A 17,862-nucleotide genomic window follows, 5' to 3' on the forward strand; every position below is an offset into this window, starting at 1 on the left:
TTTTTTTTCAAGGATTTTTTTTTTGTATATCGAAAATAATTCAGATTTTATTTTTAATTCTGACTATAGTTCTAATATACTTTTAGTTTATATAATTCTTATAAATATTAGACCACGTTACAGTATTTATATAATAATCTATATGAAAACATTCAATATTCCCCGAACATTTCATTACCATACACCACTAGTTATTATTTAAATCGATTAGTTACCCGTATCGCAAATTTCTTGCAAGTTGCCTTGACAAAATGCAACTTACAATTAGTTTCTACTGTAATGTGAATAAATATGCATAATTTACCTGCAAAATCCAGTAAATCTTCACAGCTAACATCATGCTCTGCAATAGTATTTTTATCCAGATTTACACCTGGTATGGTAACTGAAACAGCAGCATCTGCCGAAGCCAGCCTTGGTCTTGCTGCTGCAGACACTGCAGTATCTGAATGACAATATGATAAAAATCAAATTACTTATATTCTTTATTAATGTTAATACATTTGCCAGTGTAAAGGCATGAATGTAACTTAAAATTAACAATACATCTTATAAAACAATTAAATAACATATGTAGTAGAACTCCAATTATCCGAACTCCGACTATCCGAATCGCCGATTATCCGAATCACTTTCAGAAAAAAAATTGTTCAAAAAAAGTCTAAGTGCGCTATTATTCTTCCTTCAGCGAAGCCAGTGTAGGTACATTGTTTGTTTTGATTTGACGGAAATGTTTACAAAACAATGATTTTTAACTTCCCGTAGAGCAAGTTATAGTAATCGCAAAAAAATCGAAATTGAAAATTTTTATATATCTTTACGTTTCAGAGGTTTCTGAATATTTTGGCATACCTTAGAAAAAATGGATGTATGTGTGGTGTGTGCGTAGTATGTATGTGTGTGCGGATACAAATTTTCGTCGACGATTTCGGGAACACGGATGAAGCAATTTGAATAAATTAAAAAACATTCGATCCGTATTGATAAGAAGACGTGCTGATTAGTTTTTGGCGGAGGTAGGTCTAGCCGTTCCAAAGATACGGGGCAAAAAGTGCCAAAAACGGTACCTCAGTTTTTAATAGAACGGAGCGTCCGATTTTATTAATTCAAAAAACATTTTACTTGTATTGACAAGATGAAGAATTGATCAAATTTTCATGAGGGCAGGTCTAGCGGTTGCGGAGATCTAGTGAAAAAAGTAAAAAATAAATGCCATTTGGCGGTCAAAAATGATCATTAGACATGTGCACGTCAAATTATCAGATAATTTATAGAGATTTTAACAATAAGTATAAATTTTGTTTACATTCCTATGGGTTCCGTACCAATGTTTACCCGTTAAGGTGCGTCCACACCTAACGAACGAACACGAACGAACAAGTCGAACAAGAAAATACAAAGAAGAACGAACAGGAACACGAACGAACGCAAAAAATTCCAAACAAACGCCTCAAAGCAGTGAGGGCTTGAATCTTTTTGTTCGAGGATGTACCGTGAAACGTCAGATTTATTATTTAAAGTGGCGGGAAAGAGCAAAATTATTTAAAGTCATCAAATTTACAAAATTTGTCAATAACAGCAATATCTTACAATAAACACAGCATAAACTAATGCAGGACTGCACATTTTAACATCAAAAAAGAAAAATGTTTGTCTACATTTGTGGTAGCGTCCACACTGCACATACGAGTTCAAACATGAACGAACAATTCCCTTTGATGTACCGACAAGTTGCGGAACATTGCTCGCCATGTTTGTTTATGTTCGTTCGTGATCGTCGTGGCGTCCACACTATGCTGTTGCCGTTCGTTCTGGTACGTTCTTTTATGTTCGTTCGTGTTCGTTCGTTAGGTGTGGACGCACCTTTAGACAGCTACGCGGCGCTTATGCGCTTTATATTTTGTCTCTATGCATTTAAAGCAGTACGATTGCTTTGAAAAAAAGTTCAGATTTTCCAACATATGTCAAAATAAAGAAAACATTTTTTTTCAAAAAAAAAGATTTTTAAAAAAAAAAAATTTTATTATTTTTTTTTTATTTTTTTTTTCAAAAAAAAGTAGTTTTTTGTCAAATTTATAATTTCTCAAAAATCTTATTTTTTCGAAGTAATTTTTTTTTCAAAAAAAATAATAATTTTTGGTACGGGAAGTTCCAGCAATTTGCCTTAAGGCACGATGCCCTAATTGCCTTAAGACAGATTTCCACTTACAGCTAGTTATTTCTAAACTTGCACATTTTTTTTAACTCGTTTAAGTACATTTTATTTGTATTTAAAACATGTGAAAATGTCATGTTTCTTTCACTTAATTCAATAAAAAAAATAGTGTAATATCAAAACGTTACTTTTTTTCTCTCCAATGGCAATTTTAAAAACAAACTCCGATTATCCGAATATTTGATTATCCGAATGGGTCCCGGTCACCATTAATTCGGATAATTGGAGTTCTACTGTACTTAAAGATTATATGCAGATGTTGTAAGCTAAACAATAGTGCTCACAACCAAAAAATACTTTCGGTGGAAAATTGACAATGTGGCAGTTTATCTCGCGATAGCGACGTCGTCATTTTTAACTTCCCGTAGGGTAGTTATAGTAATGGGCCGAAAATCAAAATTTTTGCATTTCTCGACGTTTTGAAGGTTTCTGAACATTTTTAAGGGGCATACCTCAGAAACCAAATGGATGTGTGTGCGTGTGTGTGTTTTGTATGTCCGAATTTTTTCGTCCACGTTTTCGAGCGCACGGATCAATCAATTTGAATGGTTTAAAAAACATTCGATCCCTATTAATAGGGAGATGTGCCGATTAGTTTTTGTCAAAGGCAGGTCCAGCCCTTACGGAGATATGGAGCAAAGAGTGCAGAAAATAGATATCGAGTTTTTGAGAGATCGGATCTTCCGATTTGTATGATCCAAAAAACATTCAGTTCGTAATGACAAGGAAAAGTGGTTATTAGTTTTTGGCAAAGGTAGGCCCAGCGGTTTCAGAGATCTATTTATAATATACACCAGATATAGGTAAAGTAAAGATAAAGGTAGAGCACCATATATAGGTAGAGTAAAGGTAAAGGTAGAGCACCAGATATAGGTAGAGTAAAGGTAAAGGTAGAGCACCAGATATAGGTAGGGTAAAGGTAAATGTAGAGCACCAGATATAGGTAGAGTAAAGGTAAAGGTAGAGCACCAGATATAGGTAGAGTAAAGATAAATGTAGAGCACCAGATATAGGTAGAGTAAAGGTAAAGGTAGAGCACCAGATATAGGTAGAGTAAAGGTAAAGGTAGAGCACCAGATATAGGTAGAGTAAAGGTAAAGGGAGAGAGATTGTAAATGTTGAAAAAAATGGCAGTTTTTGAAAAAAACTAAGCGTCCGAGTGATTCAAAGAACTTTCTGCTTGTTTCAACAAAATAATTGCTTTAGGAAAAAAAAAATTTTTCAAAACATATTTTTGTATATTTTGGATTAAAAATTCAAAAAATTACCCAGGCTAAGCACAGTCTAAGCACCACTCTGGTACAAATGTTTACCCAAGTGCGTTCAGACTGTTTTCCAATTTTGTGAAAACTATTGAAAAATGTGAAAATGCCGCCAAGCTAAGCGCAATATAAGTGAAAATGTCGCACAGAATTATTTGCAAATGCGTTTAGACTGTGACTATACTACTATTTTTTTTGAAATTGAATTCGAAATAAAATGACGAACGATTGTTAATGTTCTGGAGATAAATTGATTTATGATTTATGATTTACATTTGATTTGCTCAGATATAACAAGATAGGAAAAATAATGAAAGTTACAGTATTTGTAATAATATATTTGAATACGTTTAAAATTTCTCGAATATTTCATTACGGTACGAGAAGTTCCAGCAATTTGCCTTAAGGCACGATGCCATACACCACTAGTTTATTATTGTTTTATTTATTTACTTATTAACACATTTATATACTAATTAACATACATATTTTTTTAATGTCTCTTTTTTATTTATGATTTTTTATTAATTTTTTTTATATATATGTTTTATATCATTTATACATTATCACATGTATGTATATATATTTAGATCATAAAAATTCATTAACAGAATAATTCTGATTCTTCAGCAAATTATTTTTCAAGAGTATTTTTGTTTTTTATATTTGTATTTTAATAAATTTGTCTCTACCAATGTTTTTTTTGCAAAATTTGTCAGTTATAACAAGATAGCAAAAATAATGAAAGTTACAGTATTTGTAATAATATATTTGAAAACGTTTAAAATTTCTCGAATATTTTATTACGGTACGGGAAGTTCCAGCAATTTATTATTAACCACTAGTTAATCTATCTTATTATTCAATTACCTATTTCATCGACAGGCACTTCGCCAGGCTCGTAAAACGCATCATCAGTCTCAAAATTAAAATCAGACTCGACCAAATTTTCAAAATCCATCGAAGCCCTATCGACGTCCTGCGTACTCGGCACATCGTTCAACGACTGATGTCTCCTTGGCAAAACCACAGATTTCGATTCCTGCTTTTTCGGTTCGCCTGATTGTATATTCTCATACTCAACTTGCTAAAGAAAAAACAACATACGATAACAAAAACTCACATTTCATAAATATCCCGTATCAAAATTTGTTTGGGGGCCCCCAAAATATAGAAATATATAAAATTAAAAGAATATTTATTTATCATTCTAATTATTAACTTCCCGTAGGGTAAGTTATTGTAGTGGGCCGAAAATCGGAATTGAAAATTTTTACATTTCTCGACGTTTTGAAGGTTTCTGAACGTTTTGGCATACCTCAGAAAAAATGGATGTGTGTGTGTGTATGTATGTATGTATGGATACAATTTTTCGTCCACGTTTTCGGGCGCACGGATCAACCGATTTGAATGGTTCAAAAAACATTCGATTCCTATCGATAGGGAAAAGAGCTGATTAGTTTTTGGCAAAGGCAGGTCCAGCAGTTACGGAGATAAAGAGCAAAGAGTGCAGAGTATAGAAATCGAGTTTTTGAGAGAATGGAGTATCCGATTTGAATGATCTAAAAAGCATTCAATTAGTAATTATTGGGAGAAGAGGTTGTTATTTTTGGCAAAGACAGATCCAGCCGTTTCGGAAATACCGAGCTAAATGAACAAAAAATTGCAGTTTTTGAGAGAACTAAGCATACGATTTGAATGATTCAAAAAACTTTTTGCTTGTTTGACAAAACAATTTTTTTTGTACATCGACAATAAATTAGATTTCGAAAATATTAAACAATGCCACAGTATTTATAATAATAATCTATTTGAAAACATTAAATAGTCCTCGAACATTTCGTTATGGAACGGGAAGATCCAGCAATTTGCCTTAATTTTAAAGGTATTTTACATAATAATTACATTTTTAACTAATGCTAAAACTACCGACGGAAGAAAATACTTTTATTATGGATTTTCAAAGATTACCGTTTATATCCCCCATTTCAAAGATTATCGTTTTCAAATCAAGTTTGTAGCTGGCTATACATCTTTTTTCCTCTACTTTCAAATATTGTTGTTAAACAATGCTTAACTTTACTGATTTTTGGCACATCAGTGGTGGACCTTTTTAATCCCGGACCTTCATATATTAATATCTATTCTGCGATAAATTCTGGGAAATTATAATTTGAAAAATGCTATTCGACAAAATGTCCATTTGATCGATACCAAATTTAGGTTCTGAATTTAAATATGATAAATAAAAAATAATAAATAGAAAATGTTTTATAAATACCAATGAGTATATAATTGTACAAATGAGATCTTTCAGAGCACCATGTTTGCGATAAGTATGATTTGCAAAAAAAAGAGTGCTACAACGCCAAAAAGTGCATTTTCATATTAACATTTCAAAAAAGTTGATATTTTGAGTCTCTAGTAACACTTGCGGCCCGTTTACTAGCGCTTTTATATATAAATAAAACTACAAACAAAGCTACTAACTACAATTTAATCATAATTAAATAATATTCACGTAAAATATCCTATTGAACGTAATTGAACATCATCTGTCAAAAGCGTTTGACATTTGACGTATTAGCCACCGTCCATTGTTTTATTTAAATTATGCTTCTACAAAAATTTTCAAATTAAAAATGTAAAGTTTCTACGCGGATTTGAAATAATTTCTCACCTTTTGGACTTTCTCTGGATTGGCACGAATTTTTCAAGACTAAGACTGGCCAAATCGATTCAGCCGTTTTCGAGTTTTACTTGGACATTTGAAAGAGTTCTCCATTTTTATATATAAGATAATATATAATTTAATATTTATTAAATATTCCAATTAATATTACCTTCAACGTCGAAAGTTCTTCTCTGGTAAAATTATTCTCCAAAAATTCTTTATCCTGTTTGGATTTACTACCAAAGTCTACGACATCGCACTGGTTCATATAACAAGGTGACGTGACGTTTGTGGTGTGAGATGATGTCACGTTGGTGAGATGAGACGTGACGCTGGTCACGTGTGACGTGACGATCTTGGTGGGTGACACTCTTTGTACTTGCGGAGGAAATGTTAGAGGCGGACGGTCTTCTACAGGTGTAATCTAAAACCAGGACAGAACATAAACATGCTGCACTAATATATATATATATATATATATATATATATATATATATACAGTAGAATCCGATTAGTATGACGCCCGATATATTGACAACCGCTTATCATGACGTAATCACACTAGAAAGTTTGGTTTCCATATAAAATACCTTAAATAACAGCTGTCTAGTCGGATATATTGACACCGCTTACGTTGACATGTTGCTTATAATGACCCATTTTCGCAAAAAATTATGTCCAATTATAATGACCAACATGATTTTACATGATGTGGCCAAGTCTACGAAAGCAATTGCTGTGTCTTTTGTGCACAATAGCACCAGGGACTGCTTTTACAATAAAATTATGTAAAGAAATCAATCAAAAATTACTGATTACTTACATTAAAAAATCACATTTGTATGTTTATGGGTAGGGTAGACCAATTATTAACGGTCCACCACGGATATCTCGTAAACAAATAAAATTGGATTTTTTTTAACAAAAATGTTAAAGGCGGACGTTAATGTTAATGTTAATGTTAGAGGCGGACGGTCTTCTACAGGAGTAATCTAAAACCAGGACATAAACATCCTGCACTAATGAACAAACTTATATATATATATATATATATATATATATATATATATATATATATATATTGTTGAGAATTGTGTTCCTTATAATTATAAATATTAGTCATAAGTAAATTCATTTGAACGATGTATAATCCCAAGTAACAGTAAATGTTGCGAATATCTTGTACATCTGCCAGACAACCCTTAATAAAAGTTTATGATAGCTCATGTACCCTCGGCGAGCTATCATAAAACTAGAAATATTAGAAATATTTTAAAAAATGTAAAAATATAAAGATAGTTAGTCCTGAGCTGTTGAAGAAGTAACAACTAAAATATTATAATAAAGCGCTAAATAAATTCTTGCATCTAAATAAATTCTTTGATTTCACACACTTCCAGAAGAGCTACAAATGTTCCAATTCTCATCGTAAAGTATTCCAAATAAAACTTTAATCCAATCAAGAAGTATATTTGTATAATTCAAAAAATCTTAAAAAAAAAATCCCTTAACGAACTATAGAAAGATTTATCAAAATCCGAATAATCGTTTAGAAGGAGTATATTTACATACATCATTACAGAAGAGTTTTATATATAAGATATATATATATATATATATATTAGGGTGGTCCTTAAAATGGTCATTTTCGAATTTCCTTGCTCCCAGGGGCTCAAATGGTTCCAAATAGATAAATAAACAATTCTCTGAAAGTTTTAGCTCTTGATATTATCGTTTAGATAGAGCGCAATTCAATCAAAGTTTTGTATGGAAATAGCATGAAAAAATTTTCAAAATTTTTTAAAATGTTTTTTAGATGTAACTAGCCGGCCCGACACAATTCGTCCTGTCAAAAAAAATTGTAATGTGGCGGTGTTTTGAGCCTACCTTTTTTCTATTCTTTGCAAAAAATTATCCTGAACAGAACCGTCACCCTGGTAATAATTCGGTGTGAATTAAAAATAATTAAATAAAACACTATAAGCATTTAAAAGTAAGTAATTTTAATAATGTAAATCATAATTCAAAAATCAGTTAAATTTTCATTGTAGTGCTTTGTGATAAACGATGTTTTTTGTTTGATTACCTGGCGCAGAGACAAATAAATCTGATGGTTTTCCAATACGGGAATAAAGAACATACAATTTTCCATGTGAGAAACATGGGTTTTCTAAATTAATACCACAAACACTTAATGATACCATAAACGCACTGGAAACGCATTGGGATGCATGGTGCGAGAACATCTTCTGCTTTATACTATCCTTTGAATATAGTTGGTCGATATTTCGCAACATTATAATTGCCGATCCAGCCTTTAATTGAAGATTGTGAGGTGGCAATCCTAGCAAATCCAGCGAGTTTAAAAACTCCGGTGGATCGTCTTGGTTAGTTGCCGAATCAACTGATTCGCCTGTAATTTGTTCTTGAATTTTGAAATTTAATTAATTTACATCAATGTTTTTGGCTGCCAAGATAGCTTGATTAATAGAAAGATATTTCTATGTTTATATAAATATATTCAAAATTAGATTATCAAAAACTACACAAAATGTCATGACATAGATCATTGTTTTTTTACAAATTGCGTTGCCTACTCGATTAAAGAAGAAAAGGGCTGTTTTTAGGGTTTTCCCGGCAATTATTCGTTTTTTCTCGCCGTAACAACCATCCTTGGACTTTAACGAACATTTTAAAAAAAGAATTGGCCAAATTGGTCCAGGCGTTGTTGAGTTATGCGCTTACCAACGCATTTTGCGATCCATTTTTATATATAAGAAGATTTAGCGAACAAATGAATGAATAAAACTCATTAATTTGTCGCTAAGTTAAACCTAAAACATTTTTTTTTAATTTTCAAAATTTTTTCCATGCTCTTTCCATACAAACTTTGATTGAATTGCGCTCTAAAACTTTCAGAGAATTGTTTTTTATCTATTTGGAACCATTTGAGCCCCTGGGAGCAAGGAAATTCGAAAATGACCACCCTAATATATATATTAGAGATGGGCTTATTATATCCGAAGCCGGATCGACTCGGATTTGACTCCGCTTCACGGAGGAGTTATATCCGCTTAACAACTCCACGACTCCGACAACTTTGAAACTGAAATACTCGACACAAATGCGTTCTATAGTGCGTTGTTTATGCATCTAAGGATTTGTCAAATCGCATTTAATTTTGTGAAATGAAAATTTATCTATAAAATAAAATTAAAAAAATATCAATAAAATATTATTTCTAAAAAATTCACAATTAAATGACGAGTTGTAAAATTTTTCGGTCGACCACATGATCGACTCAATGACTCGTAATTTTAACAGTGCTGACCAAAGTAAAAACGCAAAACTTGAGAATCAAATTTAATTTAATTATTTTCTTTTGATGAGAAAATAATTGATTTTTTGGATTAATTTTATATAAAAACTAGTTGGTTTGGTATTTAGCCTTGAGTCAAGTTACATGAACTTCCCGATATGTGTAAATAATCGACCTAATCAACCAAAACTAAATTAATTTATGATTGATTAAAAGTATTCCGAGTGGATTTATTACACATAGTTGAAAACGAACAAACATGTTAATCGGAGTATTTTCTAAAAGCAAATTTTCAAAAATCAATAATTTTTTAATTGAACGTTTCCGTAGGACGATTTATTACGTAATGATTTATCACGTTTATTAAGACCAAGTACTCTATCGATACACCAAGTGAATCGTCTAATTTTAATTTTAACAAACGTCAAAAGAACTACTCATTTTCTCAAACTTTGATGAATTTTTAAAATTAAACTACATGTCGTAAGGCCTTAATATTTTAGTAAGTTCTATAAGACTATGATATATATCGCCAAAAAAAGTTTCATAAAAATCGGCTTAATTTTTTTTTTCAACAGTTAATTACAAGAAAACGGCTCGGTAGATTTTCACCTAAAACTAATCAGTATCATTCCCAACTAATATCTTTCGAACAGTTTTAAATTTTTTAAAATCGGTTCGGTAGGATAGGCTTAAATGTGGACGAAATTTTTTTCACTTTTCTGCTATTTATAAAGAAACGCCGATCGTCGCACAAATCTGACAAACGATAGTCCTCGTCGAGATATATCGAATGGCTTTTAACATCTTTGAAATCGGCCCAGCCGTTTTCGAGAAAACGTCGATTTACGGCAAAAAATCTGTTCACACACACACACACATACACACACATACACACACACACACATACTTTTGCCCAATTTGGTCTCATTCGATTCAGAATGGCTTGAAACGTCGAGAAAACATAAAATTAGCGAATCGGATTTTTTTATGAAAACATAAACTTCTCCTTCGGGAAGTTAATAATGTAGTAAACTTTTTAATAAAAGCAAAACATTTATCATAAAATATTTTCACCAAATAATAATACTTCTGCTTTCTAATTTTTTCTACTGCTATTTCCATTCGAGAATTAATATTATATCGGGTAGTTCAATTAGCATATTATTACTTTTACACAATTATATAATTGTGTCTCAATTCATATGCTGTTACAGAAGAATTTTAAATAATATATATATATATATATATATATATATATATATATATATATATATGGTGTGGTCCACCATAAACAAAAAAATTTCAAAAGTACCCTAGTACAACACTCTATTGAAAACGCCCATTCATTTAATTTCACTCCAAAGATTTTATATCATGAAAGTTGCATCTTTAGGAGATTATTCGCGGAGAGTTGTCTTATTCTCATGAATGTTTCTAACAGTGTCAACATTAGATCAGATCACAACCTATTACATGACTCATATTTAAATTTTTTACACTTTTTGACAAACAATTAATATCGACTTCCTTTTAAGTTCAATAATTTAAGTATTTACACCCTAACATGAAAAAAACACACACATACAATCTCACAGTTCTCGTTTCAAGTGTTTACACGTGTTACATATGAACCACCAAATACAATTAGTTCGTTTCCAAAAGCCAATAGTATAACATCGAATACAATATTATTTGTTTTCAAATAATAATTTTAAAAAAAGACAACACTTTTAGTAATTTTGATTTACAAAAGTTAACTATTCGGCGGAAAAATAACTCACAAATTCATTTTTTGTCAAAAATTCTTGTTTAGTGAAAAAGTGCTAACGTATATTCAAACATACAGGTAATTAATTCAATTTTATCATTAATCTTTTCTTAAAAAATTTTTTCCATAACTTTCATAAAAACATTCTATCATTTTTAATATCCTGTTCTGATAATCCACTCATTTATTTTTATCATTTTCATTTTGATCATATTATCATATTTCTGCACATTATTATTTGTTACAATTAATTTATTATTTAAGAAAAATCTATTTTCTTTTCCTAAACATATTGTTTGCTTAAATCTCATCAAGATCATGTTTCTTGACAGATGTCCTGAAGATGGAACGTACCTAGTTCCGAAACGTTGACAGTAAACAAATAATTAAATAAAGAAATTGTTTAATAAAAACTTTTCTTGTTTTTTTATTTTGTATTATTTTTGGATTCTTGTTCGAAACTCTACAAAATATACACAAATCCAAGATTCTACCATTCAATATATATATATATATATATATATATATATATATATATATATATATATATTATTCTTTACCTGGTTGACTTTGTCGAGTGTTCTTTGTACCCCAGAAGTAGCAGGTAGTATGACCAAGGGATGTTTCCTGGTATGTCGTTTGGCAGCATTACGATTGGATAAGGCTGTCAAATTTCTATCTTTTGGTGGCAAAGGTACTAGGTTATTGACTTGGTGATTGGTTGTATCATTGGGTTCTGAAAAATATATAATTTACACATAAAACCTCTAGAATATAGATCGTAGAATTATGTTGATCGTATCTATTTTTTACCATCAGGGTATGAAAATCCTCCGCCGTGTGAAGTGGTTGTTACATAACTAGGACTTTCAGGTACACTAACATCATCACCACAATTGGACGTGGCATCATTATTAACATCATCGATATGTCTACGAATGTTGGGCAGAGTCCTTAGTTTATCAGTTCCTGCAGGGTACCTCACACGAGGCCTCACCTTGAATATAATAACAGACTTAGAAACTAATTCAATTATCTTGATACAAAAAATTATGAAATAATTATCATTACCGCTGGAAAGTTTTTGCTGCTCTTTAAAATCCTCAAAGGATTCGTTTCGTCCATCGGTGAACTGCTCAATGTGTCCTTCTGGTGATGATGAAGACTACTGATCACCGGTGCCATTGTGACTGGAGGACCACTTTGTAAAATGCTTGTAATGTTGGGTGTAGTAACAGTGGTTGTCTATTAAAAAAAAAAAATAAGTCACCATGTTTGTTCCGAATAAACTTCTAAACTACTGAACCGATTTTAAAGTTGATTTGCACAAAACTTGGGGCATGGGATAATTTATATTTTAATTTAGATATATGAAAGGTGCTTTAGATGTGCCTGAATTTCTTGAACGATTCAATTTTATCGTACCAAACATTAAGTTGTGGAATAATAGAACTTTGTAAAAACCTGCTGTTAAAACCAAATTTGTTTCACGCGCATTTATGTTTAAAATATCAAAAATAATAATAAATCTGAGATTGATATCTTTGGTCTGTCGGTGACAAATATAAAAAATCAAACCAGCAAAATTATCCTTAAAAGACTGTCTTAAGTATACTTAAGTATCACTATAGTGATTTATAGTTTATTAAATGTTTAATTTTATTAGTTTTTATTTAATGTTATATATTAAGTGTTATGTCTATATACAAAGCTATCTATGAACTCATAATGCTCTAATTTTCTCACATATTATCTCTTTAGTTTAAAATTTTTACACTTTAAAATGTAACTATATTGTATTATTGCCTTGGGCGTTGAATAAATAAATAAATAAATATTTAGTGTGGTCCTTAATATAGATTTTTCCCAATTTCTTTGCTCCCAGAGGCTCAAATGCTTTCAAATTTATAAAAAAAAAATTCCTTAAAGTTTTAGCTTTTAATATTGCCTTTAAGATAGTCCACACTCCAAACAAAGTTTCTTATGGAAATAACATGTGTAAAATTCTATTTGTTTGTTAGAATTTTATAACTTAACGACAGGTGAATCAAAATTTTGAGAGTAATATTGTATTTGCTTATTTTGATGCCGTGTTAGTCATTCAATACTTTTAGAGAATTTAGAATCTCTTGAACCAAGTTAATTCTAGTTGAAATACAATTAATTTTAATTTTGGTGGAAATGGCACTTATAAAACTATTTGATTTAAATGCAAAAAAAAACCTTAGCAGTACTCATTTTTAAGCTTATTTTGAGCACTTTAAAACCCCATGGAATATATAAACACCTCGCCCCTAAACGGCTTCAAATACAACAATTAAATCTCGAATGAAATAAAATTATTATCATCGACATTGTTTCTGGGACGCTTTATAAAACACCGATTTATTAAGTTTATAATTGATATAATTTTGTTCATTACATGATTTTCGTTAAAATGCATATTTTTGGAGATACTTGCAAAAAAACGATGAAAAACGCCAAAACGAAACGAATTTTTAGTAGCCAATAACTTCAAAAGTATTTGCTTTTTTGAAAAACATTATGAAACATTTTTTTCTTATAATTAGTTCTTCTATCGATATCCGACGTTATTTTGAAAGAGATACAATTGCACCACTGAAAATGGATGTCATCCCCCCGGGAAGTGGCAAATGATTCTAAATTATTTTTACTTTTAAACTTGAGACTAAGATGAACCTAATTTCAAAATTTCCTGCAAATTAGAGCACATTAAAAATATTCAGACCCAAAATGCGCCATTGACTTGAGTAAATATTTCGTATCCAATGTCAAACATATGCATTTTTGACACAATGAACCTTCTAAATAATTGTTTAAATAAGTAAATTATTTTTGTATCGTGATTTGGTGAAGTAAGGCAAAACACGACTGCATTTAAAAGTTAAAAAATAATAATCAGTCAAAGTTAATTATAGGCTAAGTTTAATGTGCGACCATCGACAAACGCATGCGCAGACTGCATTACCTGTCAGATGTTGACTGTAAATTTTATATTATTTTAATTTTTGGCACATCTCAGCTACTTTTTGGCAATAATTACGTAGACATTACATTTTTCTTATTCTTAAACATATATTATATTTTAATAGTGTCTTAGCCTATAAGTGAATCGAAATGCTTGGCAGATGACAGTCTTCATTTGTTTTCAATGACAAACAATGCCTTAAATATTTTCAATGTCAAACAATGATATGCGGTTTTTTGTAATTTTTTCCATTTATTTCTACAATCTAACTATATTTCTATGAATCAAAACATTCTAGAAAATTTCCCGAACAAACTTCAGAAAGATTCATGAAAATCCGAATTATAGTTTAGGAGGATTAATGAAACTTACATTGTTACAGAAGAATTTTATATATAAGATATATATATATATATATATATATATATATATATATATATTAATGTGTCCTTTACCCACCTGAGTTTGAAGTGGCGCCACCTGGTTAACCGGTGGCGCCGCCACGACCGGCACAGCAACTACCACGTTTCCATTCAGCGTCGACAGGCTCCTATTGGCTGCAGGCTGCTCGATCAGGCTATTATAGGCCAATCGCGTCTCTTCGGTAATCGTCGACTGTTTCCGACGTCGGAAAAGGACAGAGAGAGAGAGAGAAAAGGACAAACAAGAGGAATCGGAAAAAGGACGAGTTAAGTCACAAAAAAGACAGGGAAAAAAAAGAAACCAAAATGAAACAAAATGTAAACAAATCGCAATGGTAAATAAAAACATTTTAAGTGTGTGTGTGAACTAGGGAATGCAATACCGGTATACCGAATTACCGGTAAACCGATCGATTTTTCAGCGGTATTTTACCGGTATTTACCCCAAAAATACCGGTATTTTCGGTATTTTTACATAAGCGCTATTTGATACATAATACACTAAAGTTTAAATTTCTCGGAACAAATTTATCTTTAAGTTCCATAATCGCATAAACAGCTATATCTTCAAGTGATTCTATAAGATAAACAAATGCCAAATATTATTTCAACTCGTCATTAAACTGAATATTTATTGCTTTACTAAGGGCTTCATATCGTATTACAATAAATAGAATTGGACTGATAGATAAAGATGTTTGTTTCATCTTATGTAAAAATGTAACAGTTTTTTAAGTGATATTTGCGCCAAAATATTATATATATATATATATATAATATATATATATATATATATATATATATATATATATATATTATATATTATATATATATTAGGGTGGTCCTTAAAGTGGTCATTTTCAAATTTCCTTGCTCCCAGGGTCTCAAATGCTTCCAAATTGATAAAGAACAATTCTCTAAAAGTTTTAGCTCTTAATATTAACGTTTAGATAGAGCGCAATTCAATCAAATTTTATTTAAACATTTTTTTAAAATTTTCAAAATTTTTTCCATGCTCTTTCCATACGAAGTTTGATTGAATTGCGCTCTATCTAAACGTTAATATTAAGAGCTAAAACTTTCAGAAAATTGTTTTTTATCTATTTGGAAACATTTGAGCCCCTGGGAGCAAGGAAATTTGAAAATGGCCATTTTAAGGACCACCCTAATTATATATATATATATATATATATATATATATATATATATGAAAAATATTTAAAATATATATTCGCTTTATATATATATATATATATATATATATATTTCTAACTTTATACATAATAATTATGTAATTACAAAATATTTTTGCTCCTTATTACAATTATAAAATATTATTTTTCGAAAACGTTTTGAAGTTTGAAAATACTATAGAAGCATCACATTGTTTTAAATAACAATACTCAACAATTATAGTAACTTATTATTTATCTCGACAAAGTATCCGATCTTAAATTAGTGTAGAAAAATTAATTTTTTTAAATATTGGAGATTATGCTAATTTAACACATCGGATACAGACAATACAGTTTATTGTAATAATGTAATATGATCTTTTGAGTTTTTGGTCTTTCTTACTCATAAGTTTGTTTTTGGTGAAAAGTACTCAATATACTCGATAGTGATAATGAATTAATTAAATTGGATATAATTTTGTTAAATTATTATTTAAAAAAATAAATTTATTGTTTTTATTGTTTAATTGAATATAGTTGTTGTATATACATTTTTTATATTTGTATTAGTAACTTTCAATTTTGTTTACGTTTGTTTAAGATAATAAAAATACCGGTAATTTACTGGTATACCGGTTTTACAATGAAAAATTACCGAAATACCGGCATTAAAATTTTCCATCGGTATTGCATTCCCTAGTGTGAACTGTGAATGTTTAGACATGCAACGAATGAAAATGAATTATGGTAAAGTTATATGTCCCAATTATATCTAATTTCTACATCTCTACTTGATTATTTTTTCATATTTACAACTACTACAGTTTTATTAATTTACATGATTGCTTTTTTGATTTAGTATAAAAATCGTGAAAGAATATATTATAATTTTTATATACATCGACTGCATAGAGAAAGAGGTATGTGTGTCGTTGTTTGAGGCAAATGGACGTATCTGATTGATTCAATGATTATAATCATAATTAGTTTAATTAATAAAAAATAATTAAAAATAATATGATAATGATTACATGTTTTTTGTTCAAATTATACATGCTCATGATATTATTGATACATGCATGTATAAAAATACTTGAGAAAGATATTATAATTTTTATATTTTTATATTATTATTATTTTTATATTTGATTTGTTGATTCACTGGTTATGTATTAAAATATTGTATTTTTAGTTTGTTACTATTGAGTTTATTTAAAATAGACTATTTACTATAGGTTAACTTGATTTGTGCTTCAATTTACAATTTTTGTAGCGTTTATTTTTAAATGTTTGAAAGCAAAGCAAAGTTATTTTACAACATATTGATGTTGTTAATTTTAAAAATTAGTTTATAATTATACTTTATTACAAATTAGATTTTTTTGACTCTTCAGTAAAATCATATTTTACTAACTACTTGTAAATTTTTCGTATCGAATTCATTGACTGACTTTTGCTAAGAGAGTAAGAGACTGCTACATACAATATTTTAGGATTTTCCAATTAACTTCAATGAAAATATCCAAAATTGAAATTTACACTTCTAAGGAGGCGTCCATCAATCACATGATCGTTTTTAAGGATTTTAGTAATACCAGGTAAAATTAAAAATTACCCCCCATTTCCCACCAAACATCACGTGAATTTTTAGTTACAAGAAAAAATTGTAAAATTTTAATATTTTTTGAAAATGTTTGGATTTTTTTTAAAATACAGGTAAAAAATAAATGCACGTGATATCTTATATTTTGTGATTTTTTGAGAACTCCTCCCCGCCTTTCCCTTAAATCCTCACGTGATTAATGGACGTCCCCTATGTAATTAATTTTTCTGATTTTAATTATAAATATTTAAAGTTTTAATTACAAATTAGATTTTTTCTCTGTTGAATTTTGTTGTAGAGAACTCTTTTGCTAAAAGAATGTTTTTACTGCTAATAATCGCAATAACAAGTTATATTTGTCTATATTTGATTCAGAGTGCTAAATCTTGGAGCAAAAGTCGGCACACTGGATGTCGTCTATGGACGACACTC

General features: G+C 29.9%; 1 protein-coding gene across 1 annotated transcript in view; it reads right to left on the bottom strand.

Moving 5' to 3' along the window:
• LOC113367797 (activated Cdc42 kinase-like) overlaps nt 1-17,862 on the bottom strand; it is a 45,234-nt gene that overhangs the window by 9,867 nt on the left and 17,505 nt on the right. Inside the window, exons 8-14 of the mRNA XM_026609377.1 lie at nt 14,690-14,845; nt 12,313-12,486; nt 12,055-12,238; nt 11,802-11,977; nt 6,321-6,575; nt 4,348-4,564; nt 305-445 (exon numbers count right to left, since the gene is read on the bottom strand). Of these exons, the coding sequence (XP_026465162.1) occupies nt 305-445; nt 4,348-4,564; nt 6,321-6,575; nt 11,802-11,977; nt 12,055-12,238; nt 12,313-12,486; nt 14,690-14,845 (1,303 nt within the window). The remainder of the gene's footprint in view (nt 1-304; nt 446-4,347; nt 4,565-6,320; nt 6,576-11,801; nt 11,978-12,054; nt 12,239-12,312; nt 12,487-14,689; nt 14,846-17,862) is intronic.

This window comes from Ctenocephalides felis, unplaced genomic scaffold, assembly GCF_003426905.1.
Source record: "Ctenocephalides felis isolate EL2017-DRISC unplaced genomic scaffold, ASM342690v1 CF-g0.4_SCAFFOLD_01170, whole genome shotgun sequence".
Taxonomy (NCBI): Eukaryota; Metazoa; Arthropoda; class Insecta; order Siphonaptera; family Pulicidae; genus Ctenocephalides; species Ctenocephalides felis.